The 24,119-nt window shown below is 40.1% G+C and overlaps 1 protein-coding gene across 2 annotated transcripts in view; it reads right to left on the bottom strand.

The window, feature by feature from the left end:
- Positions 1–24,119, bottom strand: part of Pde4d (phosphodiesterase 4D) — an 845,080-nt gene that overhangs the window by 693,134 nt on the left and 127,827 nt on the right. The window contains exon 1 of one of the 2 annotated variants that reach the window (XM_041663293.1): positions 7,970–8,269. The exons of the other annotated variant lie outside the window; for it this stretch is intronic. Coding sequence (XP_041519227.1) covers positions 7,970–8,235 — 266 coding nt within the window. The 5' untranslated portion in view covers positions 8,236–8,269. Of the gene's footprint in view, positions 1–7,969; positions 8,270–24,119 lie in introns of those variants that run through there. 2 annotated transcript variants of the gene reach the window in all.

Here is a 24,119-nt window from a genome sequence, read left to right on the forward strand (position 1 = left end):
ACAAAGTCCATGTGCATGGTTAATCATTGAGTCTAAAACTTCTTGCCACCATGGAAATCCAACCCAATATCACCAAGCCTCTGGCTACGCAGTGTACGAGTTGCAGCAATGGCCTGTCTGATCTTCACCTGCTCAAACCACAAATGTTCACATATAGAGGTGGTACCTATTTTTCACAATGGATGTAAAAAAACATTGATGCATGCTGAGGCTTAACCATTTTTAGGAACCATCGAGCTACACAGTCAGGACTCACAGGGGTAGAGGAGCCATGGGGAAAATAGAAAGATAGATGTCACTAGGCCATGAGAACTCAAGGGAACCCTTAGCAGGTAAAAGAAGGTAACTATCGTCGGTCTACACTTGTTCATGAAAATCCCAGGGTCCCAAATCTGTTTACTCTCGTTCTTTTCACTAAAGCTTACATTTTACTCACATTAAAGCAATTAACAATAATCTTATAAAAACTGCTTTAACGAAAAACAGTAATATTTGTTTCTGGACTAAGAGGTGTTTACATTTTAAAAATCAAACATTTTATGTTCAGGGATGTTCTGTAACAGTAGGATTTGGCCAGAAGGCTAGCCCATGAAGGAAGGGAATTGTTTTGAGGTAGCATGGGCCTTGGTCTTCCTGTCTGGCCACCCAGTCACAGGCAGTCAGACTGTGAGTCAGGCCAGATCTGGTTACCAAGCAGTTTGCTGCTTTGTTGCTTAGTAACTTGAGTCTGTGGACCATCCTTCCCAGCTGGCTTTTCGGGAACCAGCAAACCAAACCTTAATAGAATTCTAACTTGATCTTTTTCCTTAGACTTTAAGCTTTTTGTGCCCTTTTCTCTGAATCATTCAAAATAAAATTATTCTGATTGGTTTTGTGTTTAAGCCAGTGTTATTTTAAAACCACCGTGAATCAGATTGTCCTCCCTCTATCCTGAATCCCTTCTCCTCTCCTCTAGCTACAGACATTTTCATCAGAAACAAAGGACGGCAACTTTCCAACAAAGCGCATAGACAACAAGCAAAGTCTTATACCTTTAGATTTACTCACTACCATTTTATAAAACCCTTACTTTTGTAATAGTCTCAGTGTGCATGTAGGGGAAGGAAATAAATGTGAAAGCAATTTGACAGTCCAAGGAGTGGTGATATCCAAAGTAATAACAGATAATGGAAAGGCAGGAAGACCTGGACTCACATTCTTCCCCCTGATCTCAAGGCTGGAGAGCTGAATGAGTGTAGCTTTGTCATATTTTTCTGTGCCTTGGTGTGTACTACGTATGTAGGTGCACACGCCACCATGTGGGGGTGGAGGTCGGAGAACACCACTCCGAAGTTGGCTCTCTCCCCCTGTGTGTGGATTTCTGGGATAGAGCTCAGGATGCCAGGCTTACACAGAGTCTACCCACTGACCTTGGGACTTGCTTTTAATGATTTAAAAGTGCTGTCTGGGATCAGTATGTAGATTTAGTGAGGTTTTTAAACTTGTCAACATCAAATATCTTTGAAGCCATATGACTTTTGAATTAGAGAACCTATAACTCAAAAGGCTGAATGACTCAAGTCAAATATCTAGTGGCCAGCAAGCCTTGGCTCCACTTTACTAAGTCAGCCGCAGCTTTCAAAACACGGCTTTCCAACGGAAAAGCATTTGTAAAAACCATAGGTTCCCTCCCCCCCCATGATCGGCTTCTTCCTGAAGCAGCTAATGTAAGAAAAAAATGGGTAACTTCTTGCCTAAGGGGGAAAAATGCGACAAAGTGTTGGCACTCATCTAGTTACCTATAGTCCCGGGAGCTTTTTCATTGTAGAAGATAAGTCTAAAAATTAAACCTACAATTTATATTATTTAAATGATCTTTGAAGTTCGCCTTTAAAAAAATATTTCATTCATTCAACCTTTCTTCTGTGTTTTCAAGTTCATACTTTCGTCTGAAAGCAGAGTCACCATTAGGAGCAACGACTTCAGTAGGCAAAAGTTGGGTTCTTATCACCAACTTCAGAAACCCTCTTCTCTCTTATAGAGCATGTCAATTGAGCCATAATATTTGCTACATTACAAAAATCTAAATATGGCAATTATTGACTGAAGATAAACATCAATGGTCCCAGGAAGTACAATTGTACAGGAAGTACAAAGAAGTAATAAAAGCTGGCTCCATTGGTCCTTACTTTCTTCTTCACTCAATAATTGCCATATTTAGATTTTTGTAATGTAGCAAATATTATGGCTCAATTGACATGCTCTATAAGAGAGAAGAGGGTTTCTGAAGTCCTCTGGTTTGAATGAAAGCTAATAACAGCTTTCATGTTCACTTCAAAAGCTAAAGACACTTTCAACCTGCCCACTAAGAGAACACCACAGCCACAGCTGATGTCTGGGCTCTCTGCTCCTTCAAACATGGCCATGGTGCTTAATATGCTTCCTCAATGATTTTTCCTAGATTACGTCTTCACCTGAAGTCCCCACCTGAGTTCCAATTTGCAAGGAGAGCAACAATAATGCTTGTCTCTTGGTATCTCCACCAGAGAAAAGGGAAAAGAGGAAAAGGAGGGGAGAGGGAGAGAGGGGAGGGGAGAAGAGGGGAGAGGTGAGGTAGGGTGGAGAAGGGAAAGGAGGGGAGAGAGAGGAAGGGGAGGGAAGGAGAGAGGAGAGAAAGGAGGGAGAGGCGGGAAGGAGAAGAGAAGGGAGGAGAGGAAAGAGGAGGAGAGGGAAAGAGGAGATAGCAAGAGCCCGAAAGCTAAATACAAGAGGTAACATGAGAACAAATCCAGGGTCCTCAAACATAGTCATTAAGTAATAGCTTTCAAAAGCCTGCTTATGTGTATTTAGCCTCCACATCCTAGAAAGATGGGCATTTTCTTTATGGGTGTCCATTTATTCCCTCTCCTATAACTTAAATAAAATTCATAGCATATGTCTCACTCTAGAAACAAGTTCAGGGACTAGAGAGCTGGCTCAACAGTTAAGAGCACGAGCTGTTCTTCCAGAGGACCCAGGTTCAATTCCCAGCACCCACATGGCAGTTGAAAACTGTCTGTAACTCCATTTCTGGGGATCTGACACCCTCACACAGACATGCATGCAGGCAAATCACCAATGCACATAAACTAAAGATAAATAAATAAAAACTTAAAATATGCAGTTATTGATGAAGGGATTGACTGAGGAGTGAGCTGTCACTTTTAATCGTGAGGAATTACATACCTGATAGAGAAAAATGTATAAATCAGTAAATATGCCTGCATTATCTCACTCCTTAAAAAGCTTTCATATTCTACAAAAGCCTTTGAAAGAGGCATGCTGACAGTTCAAATCTTAATCCTAAGAGAATGTTTTATTGTTTAAAGATGGTCCACCTGCTTCTTACCTTGGCACATGTTGTAAATGAAAGCAAATATTTATACATGGAACGTAAAAAAGATAGCATGCTTGCTGTAATGTCCCACTGTTGAGCTCGCTGTGACATCTCCTTCCACTCGGTGTGTATGGATCACAGCACACACTGAACGCAAGTTTCTTAGTCCTCAATCGGGAAGGGAAATCGCTACCAGATTATTCTGAGAAAAACTTAATTTGGTTTGCAAAATCCATACATTGTTAGAAACAGCTTTCAGATCTACATATACAGGGAGACTCTGGGTTTGGACCCTAGCACCATGAGGTAGGGGGACCTTAGGCAAAACGTGATAAAATGATGACATTTAAAAAAAATCAGAGTGGTAGATATTCGGGTTTAGACTGCATCCATAGGAAAATGTTATAACTTAAACGGGCATAATTACTATTAAGTTTTGTCTTATCAAAAAGAGAAGTGGATAGAAGTGATTCTACCCCAAGAGTCAGGAAGATTTTTGAGTTGTAGGTGAAATTGGGCTCTGTAATGTATTCTGGGCCAGATGTGGCTATACAGTGTGACCCTGTCTCAAAAACGAAGCAAAACATAGAATGTGAAATGAAAGCACAAAGGTCTTGTGATGTAATCATGACTAAAAGCTGACTTTTAGCATCCCCAGTACAGAAATCAGCAATTCTTTCCCTTCACAACTCCACTCAGGCCTGACACAAGGGAAATGTGCTAAAACCGAGTGAGGAAAACAAAACAAAACAACCCTAAAATATGCAAACCATTTCCTGACTGGTTTCTCTGAAATAAACAAAGACTGGACATTGAGTTTTCTCTAGCAGGGATTCATTAGATTTGAAATTCCTGATGACATCATAGGCTACTCCCTACTAACATGAAATCAGAATCCGCAGTACTGTCATGGCACAGATGTATGAGAGTTCCAGCCTTCCCACAGGAGTTGGTTCAGGCAACCACCACCATTGTCTAGTGATGCGATTGTTACCAGCTATTGCTGAGAGAGTAGCAGAAGTCAAGTGTGCTACAGGAACCTGAAGAGTCCAAAATTACTTCTGCTTGGAAAGAAGTAAAGATCTCAGAGAGCAAAGACTGGATCAGAGAGAGGCGCCCACTTTTAGCTGTCTCTCTGTCTTCTATCCCATGATTTAAAAAAAAAAAATCATTCTCTGAGCTCATGGGATCTTAAAACAGATTTAATCCAATCTATTCATAAACAAGTGACAAGTTAACTATCTAGAAATGTAAACATCATCCTAAAAGTTCATGCCGAACAAAGTTATTAGTAGGATTCAGCATATGAAAATAAAAATATCATCAATGATATTCGCTAAGCATCTACCCCATGAAACACACTCTAATTTATACTTAATTGTGTTGGAGAAAACCAGAAGCCTAGGTACTAGTCCTGGGAAATTGGGGAACAAGGAAATGGAAGTGGATGTTAAGCAATTATCTAAAACCACACAGCTGGCAAAGTCAAAGCCCTCAGTTTCAGCAGTCTGGTTTCTGACGGCTTAGCTGTTCTCTGCTCAGGTCTAACAGTACCAGGGCATTGGGTCAACTGTGTAAGCAGCATTTTGAGTGGACCAGGAAATGCAAATGAAGGTTCAGAATGAAGATCTGCTTGGTAAACACAGGACACAAGGAGGTGAAAAATGGGGTCCTTATTGAACAAAAGAGAAGACCTTTTTTAAAAGCACAAGAGGACAAAAATATTGACTAGTTATTAGATATTTATTGACTATTCACCATTGGTCAGTCATGACATGGATTACCAAAATGGGTACACCAGATCTCTGGCTCTTTGGTGGGTAAATCCAAAGCCCTTGCATTAAGATATAATATAATATAACATATGGCAAAAAGGGGGAAAAAAGAGAGAAAAAAAGCCAAGATTCAGGCTGATAGCATCCTAGATTGGTGGGTGATAGAAAGAAGGTTTACTTGTAGTCAAGGTCTTTTTGCTCAACATATTTAACAAACAAAAGAATTGCTTCAGAGGTTTGCAAAGACCAAAGACTAACAATCTTAGAAGTACAACTATAATATAGAGAGTGAACCAGTTCATCATTAACATACTATATAACCATAACTGTTCACCGGATCTGTCTGACTTTTTCCTTGGAGCAGAGCTGAGCTATGCTTCTTTGGAAATTCAATGTGGCTGCAGAGCTAAGGTCTAGAAGAGGCAAACAAGCCTCGGTGATCTACAAACTTCTAGGCTTGCTGCGTAGGCTCTCACTACTACCATCTTTCATGCTATTTATCCTTATTCAGTGTTGACTGACATCCCTGGGGCTTCTGTGTTTTGAGCGAGAGAACCACAAGATGATAGGGTCCCATGTCCCTTAAGCACTCTTAAGCAAGCTGTCTTCCACAAACAAGGCAGGGGCAAACCAATGCCATTCACTCTATCAAACCACTGAAATTGGAAGGGTGTTTTATACAGAAACAAGCTCTATACGAAACAGATATCTTCGAACATTATTTTTTTCCAACTAGAGTGCAAATGACTTAGAACCAAGAAATAACTCTTGTTCAACTTTATAACCATTACACATCAGATAGAAACATTCAAGCTCAGTGCATACTATTTATAGGCATGGTAACTGGAAGGGACACCACCAGCAGGAACCAACATTCAGAGGCAGGACCGTACAAAGCATATATTTAAGTAGCTGATGATTTAGGAAGAAGTAGGAGATGTGGATATAGTTAGATGCAAATTGGGTGTGTGCACATGCACTTTGAATTATACTTTTTATAATGCTACAGAGTATACTTAAACACCTAGTGTTTATATATGAATTTATAAATAAATAATTGAAAAAAATCCTGTCTCCTGCTTGGTCCAAAAAGTCTGAGGCACAGATGAGATAGTTGTCAGAGGATACCTGTGGCGTTTGAAAGCTTCGGGCTGACTGAAATGGACTGAAAGCATTGGGATGCTACTTCTAACTCCTTCTGGGTTGGTTTCAATCCCAGAAGGGAACCCTTTCCTCCTGAGTAAATTAAGGGCCGATAGCACGTGTATCTTTTCCACGTCCATTGCTTTCTCTATGTCACCTGATCTGACGGAGAACTTAGAGGCCAGGAAGGAATACTACTAGTAGAAGCCCTGTGCTTGGAGTTTCTCCAAACAGCACCAGGAAAGGAAGTGCTGCGGAATTGAGAAGAAAGCCTGTTTTCATGAGATTTCCTGCCTGCCTTCTCCTCAGCATGTCCAAATAACTCAGATAACCTTCAGCTGAACTCCAGGCAGCTTCACGTAGACTGAAATCAAGCCGTGAGTGAGGCTTACCCTGTCAGCAATACATACAGTCTTCTGAAATATAATCACAAAGCAGACAGAGGATACCCAAAGGCTGGTCCTACTAGTTTGTGAACTGAAGCCAGCTTTCCTGCCTGGCCCTCAGTGCCTGGTTTTGAGCCAAGTCCCTTCTGTCCAAGCATCATCCATGGCGTGCCCTGCCTTTCTCTCATCCACTGCTTACTGCTGGCAAAATTTACAAAGATATCTTTCTCAGAGGGGCTCATCATTTTCCAGATACAGTTTTTTAACCCTTAATTCAGCATTTGCCATGGCCCTTGTATGGCCAATGGAACGCAGTCATTGTCATCTAAGTTAAAAGCCCGAAGACAATAGAAACCCTTCTTTAGTCAGACATTTAGCTTTTTAAAATTAACATTCTGGGATTGGATGCATCTTTGAGTGTGACATGTCTTTTATTTGCTCTGTCATTAACTCTCATCTGTCATATTAATATATTACTGGGTACAGCAATGGCACTCAGTTAGATCTGGGTTCCCTCTCCCTCTTATGGCTTCCTTCCTTGAGTCTTGCTTCTGTTTCGTTTTGTTTTGTTTTTCCATCTCAAACACATTGGCTTGTGTGGGGAAACTCTATAGAAAATGTCAAGAGTCTTCCAGAAGAAAAAAATACATGGAAGCAAATGCCTAAGACAATCTCATCCATTATAACAATGATCAAATATTCATAAAGAAAATAAAAGCACAAAACATTCAAAGCATCCTAATTCAAAGAACACTAAGAGTCCCAGTGCCTGTCACTTCCTGCGGACTTCCTAATCCCCTTCCTCTTTCTGCAGAGGCGTGATGAAGATTACAAACGCAATGCCATAGGATTAGGGGGCAAATCTTTACACACTACTGTGAACATCCCTGCTCAAATGGGTATCATGCAGAAGACAGCTAAGTCTGATGACACTCCCTCCATCCTGGTCCTCTCTGGTAAAGCAGTTGGGAGAACCTGGCAAGGATATTAGCTTAAGAAATCAAAGAGAGGCACCACTTAGGCATGGGAGTAAACATACATTCTTTTTTGACATCTGGAATCCAGTTTTCTTGTAGGAACTTGCAATAGCGACTGAGCGCTGAGAACCACCCACCTCAACCACTTCTGTTACCTATCTCTAGGAGTCCTGCCCTGACTTGGGCATTGGTGGGACACACTATGAAGGTAGATTACTTCCCATAAATCACAGGAGCGGAAAGATGATCCTCCACCCCACCCCACAGCCGCAGTAGGAGCAAAAAGCACTGAACCGGCATGGCTAACATCTCAGTGATCCTAGCAGACCTTACCACGTATGTGCTACTGTGAAGCGCCGCTGCTTGGGGATGTTGCTACTCAGAAGCATCCTGCGCAGGAGCCTGGGGGAATTCCTGGGAGAAATCACCGGGGAGAGCTTGGGAGAAGCGGATTTCCTCGCTGTCTTGGACTTTTCATGCTGCAACAGGTTTTCCCTCAGGGATTTCACAAGATCCTCGTTGAGCCATGGGTTTGGAACATGCGGATTATCCACTTCAGGGACCGTCAGGGTGTCCGGGCTTGTCGTCTGCTGAGCCATTTTCCTGGTCAACTTTGTACAGTTGGCCACAATCCAGGACAACGTGGTTGCCTGGCCTGTTTCCAGTGAGTCCCTCGGCCAGAGTCTGGAGAAAATGTCCAGGGAAACAGGTCGGATCCAGCTGCTGTTAGTTCATTCCGCCCCTGCCTCAGTCTCTCCGCGCAGGCTGCTGGGTGTAGACCAGGCGAGCGCACTCCCCCGCCGAAGCCTGCTCAACGTCACCCTCCTCCCCCAGCCCCAGCCAAAGATCACTGACGAGCTCTGGAGGCTCGGGAACATGGAGGGAAGCCACCGCGCTAGCTCGGCTTTTGTCAGCCCTGCAAAGCAGCCTGTTAAACTATTGGAACTAATGCGGCGCAGCTGCTCCAGTGACTTCTGCTTATGTACATAAAAAGTCCTGGGGGGGGGGGGGGAGGGCTTAACCATCGTGCCTGCTACTCCTCTGTTTGGCCAGCCTTTCCATTCGCTTATTCTGAATGCAAAGGAAAGAAAAACTTGGAACTTGACCTTCCGCTCCTCCAGCGGCTATTTATCTCCCTATGGTCTACATTCATAAAAGAAAATTGCTAGTCCTTTGATTTGGTTTCTCTTTCTTTTTTCTTTCTTTCTTTCTTTCTTCCTTCCTTCCTTCCTTTCTTCTTTCCTTTTTCCTTCTTTCCTTCTTTCTTTCCTTCCTTCCTTCTTTCCTTTCTCCCTTCCTTTTTCCCTTCCTCCCTTCCTCCCTCCCTTCCTTTTTTTTAATAAGGAAAGAATAAACAACCAGTAGCTAGACAAGGAGGAATGTTTTCCTGCTTACTAAAGTCAGTCTGAGGCATCCCATGAGAGAAATCACAAGAGAATAACACAGTCTCCAAAGGTTTGAAAACGCTACACAGGAAGGACACAGGGTGACTGTTGGGTTTTACAACCTTGTTAATTATGGTTCTTTCAAAGCACCAAGCAACACTATTTAGACCCACAAATGGTGTTTGTAATCTTTTTGTAGTTAAACTCCTCCCACAAGGTACTGGTTGTTTTCATAGGAATAGTTAAAAACGACTTTTATGGTTTCAATCATTTTATATGTTGTATATAATTGATGCATTCAATCACAAAAGAGTAAAATAAATCAAGCTTTTCATATTTTCTTGTGTTGCCTTTTCAAAGAAGATTGTAATTGGTGAAAAATATATCTTCAAGAAATTTATTTAGAGAAAGTTTCAAATAAAGACAACACTTTTTTTTGGTAACAGAACAGAGTAAAAGACAATGTTAAAACAAGTAAGTTGCATTGTGAACCCTGGAGTGGAAAAAAAAAAAAGGCGCAGGAATGTCTCCAGCAGCCTGGTGACTTTTGGAGGTTTCAAATTGTTTCACACTTCGGTCATCATTGACGACCTACAAATTTCATCCAGTCAAAAACTGGAGGCTGAAATAACCAGAGACCATCAGTGGGAGTGAGAGGACTCTGAGATGGTTCAAAGTGGAGAAGTTCTATTATCACTGTTAGTCTTAGGGGGCCCCTCTTTGCCTCTGCTGCACCTTAAAATTTAAATCTCCGCCTTTCAAATGTTACTAATATAGTCAGAAACTCTGAGGTTCTGCTCACCAAAATCTAAGATCAGCTACCTGATCTCTCCCTCCCGATACCATATTTGTAACAATTCATTGGTACATTCATGCCATGGTTTAATTTGAATACTCCATGCAAAGATTGAAATTTGAAAAATTAAGGTGCGATTATTTCTAGCCAAAAAGAACTGTTATCAATACAAAAATTTTTCCACAATCTGCAACATTAAGTGACAACATCCTTTGGTGAAAGAAGAGACACTCATCTATGCACAATATATCTACTTACATATGCTGCAGATGACAATAATAATTATTATAAAAGTATTGCTACAAACACACACATACACATATCTACGTAGGGTGAGCAGAGAAGCTAAAAGTTACATTAAGGGTTATACAAAATGCCTGCGTAGTACTTGACCTCAAGGAGTTTATTTTAATTTAAAGTTTAAAAAATGTATAGAAAACTACAGCAGAATACTCATCCAATCAGGGTACCTCCCCCCTCCAAAAAAAAAATTGCTGAGACTCACTTGTGGCACACGTTATAAAGAGACCCTTAATGATACAAAAGTATGAGGCTCAAACATTAATATAACATCTACCATCACCCACACTCCAGTGGAGGGTCCTATAGCCATGCACACACAGGAAGAAATCATTTCACACTGACAGATTAAAAAGAGAGAGGGAGAGTGAGAATTGAGACACAACCCGGTAGTCAGAGCCTGTGCTGCTTTTAGAAAGAACCCACGTTTGGTTCCCAGCACACAAGTGGGGCTACAAACAGCAGCCTGTAACTCCAGCTCCAGGTGATCCAGTCACAAGCACATATTAAGACAAAAAACAAACACCACACACTCACATTTCAAAATAATACAAACTAAGTTTTAGATGAAAAATGAGGACAGGAGCAAGGAAAGAGCCATAATCAAGGGGCCTGTGAGGAGTTGGAAGGAAGGGTGGGTATTATTGAAATACGCCGTATTCAATGCACTGTATGAAATTGTCAAAAGGTTAAATGGAAATGCATTTAGACATTACTGGACAGAGACAGGATAGAAGTGCAGGCGGGGAGAAGCCGTAGAAGCAAACTGGGGGTGGGGGGGTTGAACAAAAAAATTCAGTGTCTAGCAGTCAGTCATACACAATTCTTTGCGAGTTTAAATAAATTAAAAATTCAGGTAACAGGACCCAGTGTGGTGGTTCAAGTCTTTTACCCCAGCACTAGGAAGGTAGAGGCAGTCAGGGATCTGTGAGTTCCAGGCCAGCCATGGCTACATAAAGAGACCCCTGTTTCAAGGAAACAAAGAAAAATTCAGAAAATAGAATAAAGCAGTTTAAAAACAAAACAAAATAGGATGTGAGAAAACTGGAATGGCAAAAGTAAAATTTTAGAAAACCTTTTTCCTTTTTAATGACGTAGTTTATTTTACACAAAAATAGTATTTTGTTTGTATCAAGCCTACATACAGGGTCTTCTGTGGAGAGTAAAGTACCGCTTGAGACTGTCCTTGTCCCCAGGTAGTTTGTATTCTAAAGACAGACAGCAAGGGCAACACATTTGGGGCCGGAGATATTTAGAGTATAGTTCTAAGTAGACAATTTGATGATGAGTGACCACACAAAAATCTATTACCAACAATCGAACTGGCTCTGTTGGGACAATCATTAAGCTTAGGTACACCTAGATCCTGGTTCTTGCTTTCGATGAGGATATAAGCACAGAATAGGGCTGTTAAGAAAAGAAAATGAGGGCTGGTTAGATGGCTCAGTGGTTAAGAGCATTAGCTGCTCTTCCTGAGGACCTGGGTTCAGTTCCCAGTGTCTACATGACAGCTCACGACCGTCCTTAACTTGAGTTCCAGGTGATTCAACAGCTTCATACAGACATACATGCAGGCAAAAACACCAATGTACAAACATAAATATATTTTTTAAAAAAAGGAAAGAAAATTGTTTAAACTGTGGTTTTCTCTTAAATGGCCCAGTATGCACATGATCACAGGGAAAGAGGAATTGCTGGTTCAGACCTCACCAAGCCTTGTTTAGACATGAACCAAGCCTGATTAAGCTATCCAGCCAATCTCGCACTGCTGTGGGGTTTGCTCAGGTGTGGGGGCTGGGTTGGTTTGATTCTCCTGAGGTGCAGGACTGAGGGCCTTTTCCAAGGCCCTAGCAGCCATTACTGACTCCTTGCCTTACCGGCCCTCCTCTGAGTCCCCAAAGTGAGGGATGTATATGTTGTTTCTACAATAAAAATTTAACTTTTTATTTTGAGAATTCTCTGCTACCCCCTTAAACTACCAGGAAAACCCCGCTGTTTTCCTTGAAAATCGCTGCCTTACGAAAATCAGATTAACTGCTGAAAAGAACCAGAGGTAGCCAAGTTCAGAAAAAAATGATGATGTTCTTTACGCTAATGGCAGGATCAAAGCTGCTCTTCCAACAAAAGCGTTCTGCTGTCTGACTTTTACGCAAAATTTTTAGAAAATTAGCTCTCGGGCCCTTGTCTGGAAAACACTGTACAGTAAGTAATAGCCAAATAAGGTCTTAGGTTTTAACAAGTAGAAATTTGGGCAAATATATATATATATACACACACACACATATACATATATATCTACACATACAAATTTGGGGTTCTTTCCAAATAATTCCAAAATATGTTTTTAATTAATTATTCATAAACTGTAAAACAAAAGAAACAAAATTTATGAAGTCTGGGACAAATTAAGTGTGCTGGTCCATATTCAGGTGAGGGCTGGGTTTCCCACAGTTGAAAGGAAACAATGATGTGGCTCATTCAAAAGAATGGACAAATTAAAATGATTTATTCTTGACTAAACAGCATTGTTTGCTTCTCCCAAGTTTGGTTTAATTAGGTAAATACGCAGTGAAGTGAGATTCCACTCAAATTGCTCACGGAATGGGTGAGGTTGTGCAGTTTAATAGCTAAGAGGGTGTGGGCTCTGTTAGGATTGAAAAAGCTTGATTTGAACCCCAGCTGAGCTTCTGAGCTTTCTGTATTATTTTGGTGGCTCAGACCCTTATTGGTGAATTAGTATAGTGATCATGTCTGCATAATAGCGTTTGCATATAAATACAGGGTCATGGGGAGATGACCTGATAAAACGCAGGCCATACAAGTATGAGGACCTAAGCTCAGATGTCCAGCACTCACATACGTAAATAGAAGTCAAGTCTGGTGGTGTACTCCTGCAATCCTAGCACTGGGAAGATGGAGACAGGACTTCTCATTGTCCTGTGCTCATTGTCCTGCTAGCCTTGTTAAGGTTTATTGAGAGACCCTGTTTCAAAAGAGAAAGGTAGAACACAATAAATACCAAGCTCTGGCATCCATAAAAGAATACTCATGTGAACACAGGCATATATTACACACACACACACACACACACACACACACACACACCCTGCAAGGAATACCTAGTACAAAATGAGCATCCTGTAACTAGTCCCTATAACAAAGATTCACATTTAGTAAATACCAGTTATATGCCAAGATTTTTGCATTTTATTTTGCTTAATTCTTGCAATTATCCTAAGAGAACCACTATTTTACAGCTAGGACTGTAAAGGCCAAAGGTCATTATCATTCAACAGTGGTATACTTGGGATCTAAATCTGTGTCTATGAGGTACCAGAGTCTCCTGTTTTGACTTTATGCCTCATTGAGTTTCAAATAAAAGCTGATATGATATTTAAATCAATTATGACTACTACTATGGAAAGTAATGGGTCCCTAACTGCTCCAAATTCTCATTCTAGCTAACAGAAAATCTGCCCCTGGCTGCACTCAGAACATACACTGTGACAACGCATGAAGCCTGTCATGTCAAGGATTTCTTAGGGAGGCAGGACAGCAGGGTGTGGAATTCCTGAGTCATTTCTCATCTAAATACCTGTGTTCCTTTAACGTGAGGGCATTTCAGTTAAAGTCCTTAGTAGTTTTTCATTATACCAAGTAGCATATTCAAAATTATTCTATCCTGTCACCACAGTTTACCACACTGAGCTCATACCATTATAAATTATAATGACATAATTGTTATAGCCCTATATTTAAAAACACAGTAGACTTCTGCAGAGTGAAGCATTTGAGAAGTTTCACTATCTAGGCTAGCTTGTAGAGATTTCTTCCTTTTCTCCTTCCTCCTGTCTCTCCTTCAATCCTTCCTTCCTTCCTTTCATATATATTTTATTTTAGGGATATTTTGCCTGCATGTGTGTCTATGCCTTTGGAAGCCAGAGAGCGCATCAGCTTTCCAGGAACTGGAGTTGCAGGCAGTTGTGAGTCACTCTGTGGGTGCTGGGAATTGAACCCTGGTTCTCTAGAAGAGCAGCCAGTGCTCTTAACAGCTGAACCACCTCTCTAGCCTTTCTTGCTTTTCTGACAGTTTTATATCTAGGTGTAATCTAATGTGCTTACATTCACCCTAACACCATCTGACATCCCATTCCTTTCCCTCTGAACCCCTTCTTCTTCCCAGATATTTTCCCAGTGGCTACACCATAATGACAGTAAAAAGTATCTTTTTGAAAATGAATGATATATACAATCCTTCCACCAAGACAATAAATGTAAAATATCAAATTAAAAATCAGAACAGTTAGTTTGTTAGAATGAGTGTCTAATAGTTAAACAGATAGTGAGCTACAAATATGAAGCAGGGATTGAGTGAAAGTCAAAATATTCTACATAGAAAGAGTAAGAACAGCCTGGACAAAGAAAAGTGATTTAAGACTTGTTAGGGCTTTAGACTCTTTATTGACTAAAATAGCAGTAAAATGTACTTGGTACTTGGATAGGTATTATATAATGGAATTTAAATGCAGCCAATGTGCTTGCAATATGGTTTGCAATTATGAAAAGGATAGCTCTGAAGTGTGTTCCTGTTCAATGTGAGTTTGTAAAGAAGTGGAAGGGAGGGAGCTAATGAGGAACTAATTGTTAAAATTTGTTCATTGGCTTGATATGAGCGTACAATGAAATTAGGAAGTCAAAACTGATTGGATATTACTTAGCATAATCAATTATACATACCACTAATTAAGATCCACTTAACTAATCATCAAAGACATGTTCCTATTTTCAGGGTATTTAGAAGTCATTGAGCAAATGCATGTGCTCATTTATCTTAGAGTTACATTTTACTGTACAACTCAGTCTTGGTTCTTTTCAATGAAAAGATCAAGCATGTTTAATGTCACAGATTAATTTAACTATTAAATAGTATTTTATCACCTCCCTTAAAAGAAAAGTTAGCATCATATAGAACACTGTATCAACAACATTTAAGAATCATGCTTACTGTATGCCTGAAGGACAAATGACAATATAACCTAAATTAGTGTTTTTTTCCTTCCCTGCTGAAACACAGACTTAAAACGAGCTCTCCAGGATCCACAATTCCTCGTTGCTAAAGGAAACTCTCGAATGCCCTTTCTAAACGCTATTCAGATAATCAGAAATGACCACGGCTTTTGATGGCCCCAAAAAGTATAATATTATCACATTTTCTTATACTTGATTTTTTCCAATGTAAACAATAATCAAGTATTTTTGGCTTCAATTTACAGAATCCAATCCTCCTATATCTGAATCATGTCTTTCCCTAGCCACTCAACCACTGAAAAAGCCACTAGGCACAAGTGCGGAACACACAGGTACTCATCGGCACTCTTTTCTTACTCAATGGGATCACCATAAGCACTCCAAGGTAGCGGACACTCAGCTTACAATCTGAAGTGGAAATAGTTAGCTATCAAAGACAAATTATATAGCTTCCTTAAGAAGATACATTTCAAACCCCTGCAAAGTTTCTTATAGTCAAAAGGAAGAGATCTACAAACTAGCCCAAATGGTTCTATGTGTCACAACACAGAAGATCTGTGGTCCACTTTTAGCAACTGTGTTCTTAACGACAGTTCATAAAACAATGACACATTTTCTGTCTTTACTCATATAACAGTTCATTATGAAAATGAACAACATCTAATGTGTCTCCGAAAGCCCAGAGAAAAAGAATACAGTCATGATCCTTTGAAAACCCCACAACAGCAAGCACATTTTCTCTTCTCCCCATCTCTGCTCACTCACCATACATCCATCTACCAAGAAGATAGGTTTTAGGGTCTTTTTTAAATTAGTGGAATGTAATGTGTAAACTTGCTATGATCCATACAAATCACATTTCCCTCAGTCCTTCTGATTTTTAGGTCTGCTTCTCATGAGATAAAATATTTTACTACAAATACCTATATATTTAGTGACTTAGAATTGTAATTGAAATTCTTCAACGTATGTAAATAACAATCCCAGAAGACAGACATACTTACAAGGATATCATTTTTATACCCAACTCTAATATTCCCTTAGAATCTATTGCTTACAGGGCACACTGACATAAGGCACTGGCAAGGCAGGGGAGTATTCTCATCCCTCAAGCCAATGCACTATGAACACATTCATTTGGTCGTTTAACTTCTCTCAACCTGCATTGAGTCTAAGGTCCTATAGATTTTAAAACCTCAAAAATGCAGTTGCCTTCAGTGTATGCATTCAATAATTGATTGTATGAGATCCAGATTACACCTCAAAACTGTCTTAAGAATCATGTCTCTCCCCAGAATGTTTTGATATAAAAAAGCCTTAAATAGTAGGTCTTTGTGTTTGCTTATAAGTTTCCAAAATGTGGGATTACAAAAACCATTATCAAACAGCAATATAGTCCCTTCTACTAGTACCTGGTTACTATATACCACTGCCTCTACTTTAAGAGATATATTCCATGTTTAGGAAATACAGGATGGCAGGCAAGACAAGACCACACTACACAGGTGCCTTACCAATATTATGAAATGGCCCTGAAACTTGTGAAAATCCCTTTTCTAACTAGGTACAAAAAAAAAAATATGTGTTCTGACATCTGAGTCATAGCTTAGGAGACGGAGTGGGAGAGCAATGCCTAAGTTAATTTAATATTTGGAATCAAAGTATTGTTTTACTTCTAAAATAGTAAAGCTGCAGAGAGAGGTATATTCACTGTTACATAATAACAGATTTTCAGAACATCAGGACTTAATTAACCTTCGAGGCTATTAGAGGAGACTGAACTCACATTTCCTAGAGTATGGCCCATGGTAGCTGTTTCCAACGTATGTTGTCCACACCCAAATAGCTTTTTCTATACTGAATAGTGCTCTAAGTGCATCCTTTGTGCTAGCTTCCTTTATTACTATGCTGAGTCTCCAAGCTAAGTCCATCCTCTTCTTCAATTGCTATCTATAAGTAGAAACTATAACCTTCATGAAGATTGTGAGACAGGGGCACCTGAGAGCGAGATTACAGCAGTGTGGATTGCATTCTATACCACGCATGAAGCCAGTGAAAGACTAGAGATGTATTACATGAGAAGACATTGCTGTAGAAGGAATTTAAAGACAACTAGATGCCATAATAATTATGTTTTTTCAAACTTCAGTGAAGCTAAGAATTACTTGGAGACCTTGATAAAATGCGGAGTCAGATTTAGTGCGTCAGGTGGGGGACACAAAATTCTGAATTCCAAATCTTTCAAGTGGTCCATAGATTTCTCATGGACCAGAAACATTGTCCTGTATCTATGCACCAGAATATGTCTTGATAGGTAGCCAGCAAATACTATGAAATGAGAACAGTAACTTGGAGCTAGGTGATGCTATTTCTTTGCATCCAGCTATTTGTATAGTGTTTGATTACCTCCTAATATTTCTAATTAATAAATAAATTGTATTTAGCTCTGATATTAATATTGATTGTAACTTTGCAGAATCTAAATCAAGACTCTAGGCATGCCTGTGAAGGATTATTTAGATTAGCGCATGGCAGTGAGGACTTTTCTGGATTCAGGTTCATTTGATGTAGTAAGATTTATCCTAAGTAGCACCATTGCTGGAGCTGGAATCAGACAGAAGAAAGGAAAGTGGACCGATCACTAGCATCCATTGCTCGCAGTTTCTTGACTGTAGACACAAGGACACAAATGACCAGTTGTCTCAAGCTCTGGTTGCTATGACTCCCTTGCCATGATGGACTATAACCTTGATCTGTGAGCCAAACAATCCCTTTATCCCTTAAATTGCATTGATTAGGGCATTTCATCACAGCATCAGGAATAATTATGAAGACAAAATAATTATGTAAAACAAATCCCAAGCCCTTTGTTTTTAAAAAGTACATTTATTCTAAAAAATAGTCCAATTCTATTAGAGGTGGTATTCAACTTCAGTCAGCCAGGATTTATAGACTTCCTTCATTGCCAGTAAAGACCAGTAAAATTCACCGGTCATTAACTCTCTACCAATGAACCAAGAAAGGGTGCTCCCACCATGGTCCTCATTCTTGCTTACAGCCAGTCTCTGGGGAACTGTAAAAAATGGGCTGATGTTTTTATTTCTAGTGCTTTAAAAAAAAAGTTATTCTGACTTAAAAATGCTCAAACGTTTGCTGAATGATGTGTAGCAATCTGACCTTCTTCTGAAACTATTGTTATGTTTCTGTAGCACTGGAGACTGAACAATTAGGAGGCTTCCCATATACTAGGAAAATGCTGTGCTGCAGAGCTATAGATATAAGGTCTGCTTAACATTGACCCTGTACATCCTAACAAAATAAATAGCTTTATACTAACCCTATAAGCATATTTATTTCGGTATGTCTGGTAACTATAATTTATAATCTTTAGGTATGTAAACCTGGATAAAGCCAACTGGTAAGTATTTAACCAATTACTGGAGAACCAAATGCCCTTGTTATACCAAGAGTATAGCATCATCTCTGTATCGGCAGCAGTTGTTCAGGATCCTTGACATTAAGCACTCGGAAGATAGTAGCTGCTCAGTTGGGACGAGGTAACAAATGGGAACAATTCGTGTTTGTATCATCTGTGTTTACGTTCAGCTAACAACATGGAGACAGTGTGCCCAAGTCAACTAACACTAAGCTATCAACTGAAAATAGACACTGTTTTCAAAATCCTACCATTGTGTTCTTTAAAGTATCTACATAACATATATTTTATCTCCATTGTGAGTAAATTTAAAATTTCAAGAGAAATCTAAAGCTCTTATTCTGCACCATTCCTAAACTTGGCCCTCTGTCTAGGTAGCTGGTCATGGTTACTATGCTGAATTCTCCATTTCCGTGGTAGGGGCCCCCATCCAAAGTAGGCTCAAATAAAAATGGAGCTAGTAAACTGAGGGACTGACTTGGAAATTTTATCTGATGGTATTAATTTGAACTTGAAAGGGCTTTTGTAGCTAGTGGCTACATTATTGAACAGTGGCTGACAGGCCATGTGCCTCCATGAATACTTATGTACCTAAAAAGAAATGTTTTTGGAGTCATGGTGTTGTATGTCACCATCGTTTGGCAACTTTATTTTGTTCTGCAGCAAAGATCCCCGTTGCTATTTTTAGCTGATGCCTGCTAGGCCGAAGTGTGACCATGAGCCATTTCACTTTGGAAAGGCATTCTGATTTCCTAGTTTTCACTCTAACACAATAAACAGCCTTGTATATCACTGGTCATACCTTGTAGGTAATTAAAAAATTATATATAGATTGTTGGAAGCCAGATTGTTGAATGCTGGGATAGCTGTATTCTTAAATTTTTTATCAAAGTGGCCAAGTTTCTGATGATCCTGCAGACACCCCCAGCAGCAGTGTTTGAGTTCCTACATGTGTCCCCTCAAACAGCCTTTCCCATCATCCTGTCCTCACTGTAACACCGTTTTCGTCCCTCAAGAATATCTTCTATTTTTCCTTAGGGTAGAAGGAATTAAGAAATGCCTCAGCAGCTACCGTCAAAACCCAAGCCACATTTCCCTGTGCGTCCAAGGCTGTGTTCAATTTGGCTCTTTAGCAATTTCACTTGACCAAGCATTTCCCTGTGGTGTCTCTGGTGTGACAGAATCTGCGCATTGCAGGAGGCACTGGAGAGGGAAAGCATTAACTCTTTCTTCTAGAATGTTCTGGCACTATGCAGTAAGCCATGTTTCAAACCACTCTCACTGTAATAAAGACAGATTTTGTTGTGAGCCTTTAGCCTTTGCATACACAGAAGTACACAAGATGCCGTGCCTGACCAGAACTCCACCACTCATTTTGTTAGGAAGACCTCCAGATCAACACTGGTGTATGCAATCAGTTTGGAGGTCTGCCTTATTTATCATATATGCGTTGAGTACTCAGAAAGTCCTTCAGTATAATCTTAGACCCGCCCATTCCCTCTTCACACATAGAATGTAGACTTAAGAAATAAATTAGCAATGTATATACTGATAAAAACCATTAGAAACCGTAAAGTAACATCTAAAAATCAATCTAGCCAACAGCTTTAAGGAAAACCACAAAAGAGCCCGCTCTTCTGTGTAAAGGCCGAAAGCAGCAGTGTTTTAGAACTGACTACTGCTGACTTCACAGGGGCCTATCTCAAAATGTTCCGAAATTGAGTAAGCTGGGACAGCAACAAATTGCTTTTAAATTAAATTATATAAACATTCAGCTCAGTATATTATTTTCAACAAAGATTATGCAAAATAACTCTAACTTGTCACTTTTTAGTTATTTGATGACACTTTACTATCTGGATTGCGAGGCTGTCTGTCAATTGTGCCTGTAGGTGGAAGCAGGGTAAGGATGAACTATGAGGTCTCACTTCCCAGCTCCACACTGAGCTCTTAGATTCTGAAGCCATGTGCTGTTCTTAGATGAAAACACCACAGAGAAGGGTTATCTTTCTACAGTTATAGGACTTGGAAATTGAGAATCACACAGACTTGAAACTATAAAACTTATATCACCCCAGAGAACAAAGAAGCACGTGTTTGAGATTTCCAAAAGCAACTCGGAAGTTAAAACTCAAACAAACAAAGTTTGTGCCCCCCCCCTTTTTTTTTTTGGACATCTGTGCTTGTAAAATCAAAGTTCTTTAGGCACTTATGGATGAAGTACTGGAGGAAGGAAAGTCACGAGATATTCTAAGTGTGCAAGAGGTCCAACTTCCTCTCAGTTCCTTCAGGGTGACGTAAAAGAGCAAACAGGCAAATCATACAGGTCCTGGCGGTAGGCTGTAAGGAAGGGCAAGGCATAGAGCAGGCTGGAACACGAATTTAAAGATGCATATGGAAGGAACAAGAGCACTCATTCAATTAGCTTAACATTTGTTCAGATAATTAGCTTTAATATTAGTATTTTAGAACATCGTTGGGGTTAGAATTAATGTTAAGAGTGTGGCTGCAGTGTTTGGTGAAGGTCCCATTTAAAAAATGAATCTTGTAAAAAGATATTTTAAGCCAATCATCGAGGAGGGGGCGTTATTTTCTTTTAATTACTGGCGAGTTGGCAGTGATCCAGAAAGTAAGCCCACCGAGGCTTATACTACCAATCTCCATTGCTAAACTCAGTGTATCAAAAAGAAAAACGCTGAAAATAAGAGAGAGACTCGCTGAGAAGAGGAAGGCATTCAGGGATGCCGGAGACAGGAGAGGGCAATGGAGGTGAATATAACCATAAAACACTTGTATATATGGACTTGCCAGACAATAAAGAGAAGGAGAAAGAGTTTTAAAATATGCAAATTAATTTCTATGACATCCAATTCAAGCCCTTTTAGGTTTACATTCAAAGGGACATACTATTTTGTAAATTGTTGCTTACCCTGCAAGCATTCTGATCTTTGAATTGGCTACAAATTGTTGATTTTCTTACAGTCATATTTTCTAACTTAGTGAGCATAAAAGGAGACGAATGAGAGGATGGCATGGGGCATAAGGGACAATTATCCTCAAGTAGTTTAGCTTTCATCTGTGACTACCTGATAATCCTTTATACTAAAAATAAACGCTTCATTCCCTGAACTGATCTTTCAGCCAACACATACTCACTGAACACTGAGTATCTCCCAGGAATATATTATGTGCAAAAGTCAAAAAAAAAAAAAAAACAAAACCAAAAAACATAGAGGACTGGATCACTTGCATCTCAGAGTACTCAGAACGTAACCTATCACCCAGCAGTCAAGGGTAAGTTACTGAGACACCCCCCACCCCCCTTTACTTCTTGGCGTTATTTCAGAAGATGAAAATGCGCAAATAGGATTGTTACGTACGTACGTTCCTTTGGTAGACAGGCGGCTGTTCTGAGTGTTATCTTAAAACAGATTAGCTTGCAGTGGCGTTTATGAGCAAACCAGGAACATAATCAGAGTTTGCATGTTTTCTAAGATTTGATGCAGGCATTCTTAAGTAGCTCTTTTATATTTGGGGATTTTAGGATAGCGTACTCATATTCCAATACCAGAAACAGAATCGTGAGTTTCACTCCATCTTCAAACATGCGTCTCAGATGTTTTAATCCCATCAGCAGCCAAAGGACACCGCCTGGCTTTCGCAGGACCCCGACTGTCTCTGCGGCAAAAAGTATGTGGTTTACTAGTGATGCAATCACAGCGTTTGTTGCCAGTGACAACGGTTGTTTTCTTCATTAGGTTTTATGTGGTTGGTCAGGTTATGTCACAAGAATTGTACTCAGAATTATGAGTCTGTTGAATACCAGCTTTGTGCACTAATTGCCATGTGATGTGTGTGTCAGGGATGGGGCGGGGAGGGTGGCTCTCGGTTTTGCTAAAACAGAAATGCAGACTATTGGGTACCCTGCGTGGCCCTTGTTTATCAGCTGGTTTCTCTCTTCCCCGCCCCTGCCATCTAGTTTGTAGCCTCTGGAAAATGGCACGTGTGTCCAGAAAGTTCCAACTAATCAGTTCTTTTCTGCCGCTCTCCTATTTCTGTGGCTTCAAGAAGCCTTGAATCGCAATCTCCTGGGTGCGTCACAGAGAGCAACTTAAGTCAACTGTAATTTTCAACAGATCCTGAACACGGATTTGGAAAGATCAGGTGTTATTGAAAAGAGTTATAATAAATTCAGGCTTGAGTCCAATTGCTTCCAGCTCGTCTCCTCCCTCTGTGGGTTAACAAGTGTTTCCAAAGCCACGGGGCTTTAAGAATCCTGAAACAGCTAATTAACAGGGCTGATCTACATCACATGGAGCCCGTGTGTTCCAGGCCGCTGTGAAACCTCAGCTTCCCGAGGCTATCAGAACAGTGCAGGAGCACTTGGAATTGGGGTGTGACATTCTGCTCCCCGCCTGTGGCAGAAAATAACCTTCTCAACGGGCACTTTAGGTGAGACTAGTTCTCTCAACAACAATAAAAAAAAAAAGGTCTCATTGCCATGACTATGAAAAAGTAAATGAACATTTCCTCATGTTCAGACCGTGAGTCACAACTGGCCTGTGAGTGGACCAAGGCCTGAGGCATTCCCTTGACACATTGTCCAGTGAAATGCAGGCGCAGGCGTGGTGAGAGGGTGACTTAGCTTTGATCACAGTCTTCCAAAAGTCAAACAAAACCCAAGTAAAGCGGCATTGGTCTCCTTTTCCAGCATTTTCCCCCAACTTATGTATATAAGCAAAAGTATAACCAAGCTTATTCTATAAAATTGGACTAATCGAGATGAATCAGTTATATATGGTAATGCTAGAATCATCTATCACACACAAAAGTGTTATCTCATGCCTCTCGCTTACAGATCTGCCCTCTGCTGCTGGGAGGGGGATGGTGGTGGCACACTTGGGGGACAGAGACAGGCAGATCTCTGCGAGTTCCTTTATCTTATCAAAGGTGTCTTTCTAAAACACATGACTGCCTGTTTGAATCAACTTAATTTGTCCCCCTTGTTTCGGGTAGGTAACATATACATAATTTTTAAATGCATCTTCTGTCACCACAATCACTACCAGACCCCCATCTACATAATTTCATCCTAGGCTACCAGGCCAAATTGTGTACACTTGAATACTATAGCTGTAGGAATTTTGTTCCCCAAGAAGCCCTGCCTTTTGAAGGCTGTTACCTCATCCACCTGGTCGTTCATCTCTCTGCTCAATTTTTCATTCATTCTTAGGATAATACTGCTTTAATGTCACTTGCATTGGGAATTATTTACCTCTTAATCATAGGTCAATGCTCTGTGCCCCCTGGCTAATTTTTTTTTATCACAAGGATAGGTTTATGAGTTAGCTTTTGGTACTTAATGTTTATATTATCTTTATAATATACAGAATGAAATGACAAAGGACTTATACAGAAATGGACAAGTGGATGGATTAATGGATTTAACTAGTAACTAGGTCATTGAATTAGATTGTATCTAAGGGTTCTCTATACAATTAATTTGATATAATCTATTTTAATGACATGTTTGAAGTG

Source organism: Microtus oregoni, unplaced genomic scaffold, assembly GCF_018167655.1.
Source record: "Microtus oregoni isolate MIOR12 unplaced genomic scaffold, Mior012 000014F_ref0000157, whole genome shotgun sequence".
In the NCBI taxonomy this organism is placed as follows: domain Eukaryota; kingdom Metazoa; phylum Chordata; class Mammalia; order Rodentia; family Cricetidae; genus Microtus; species Microtus oregoni.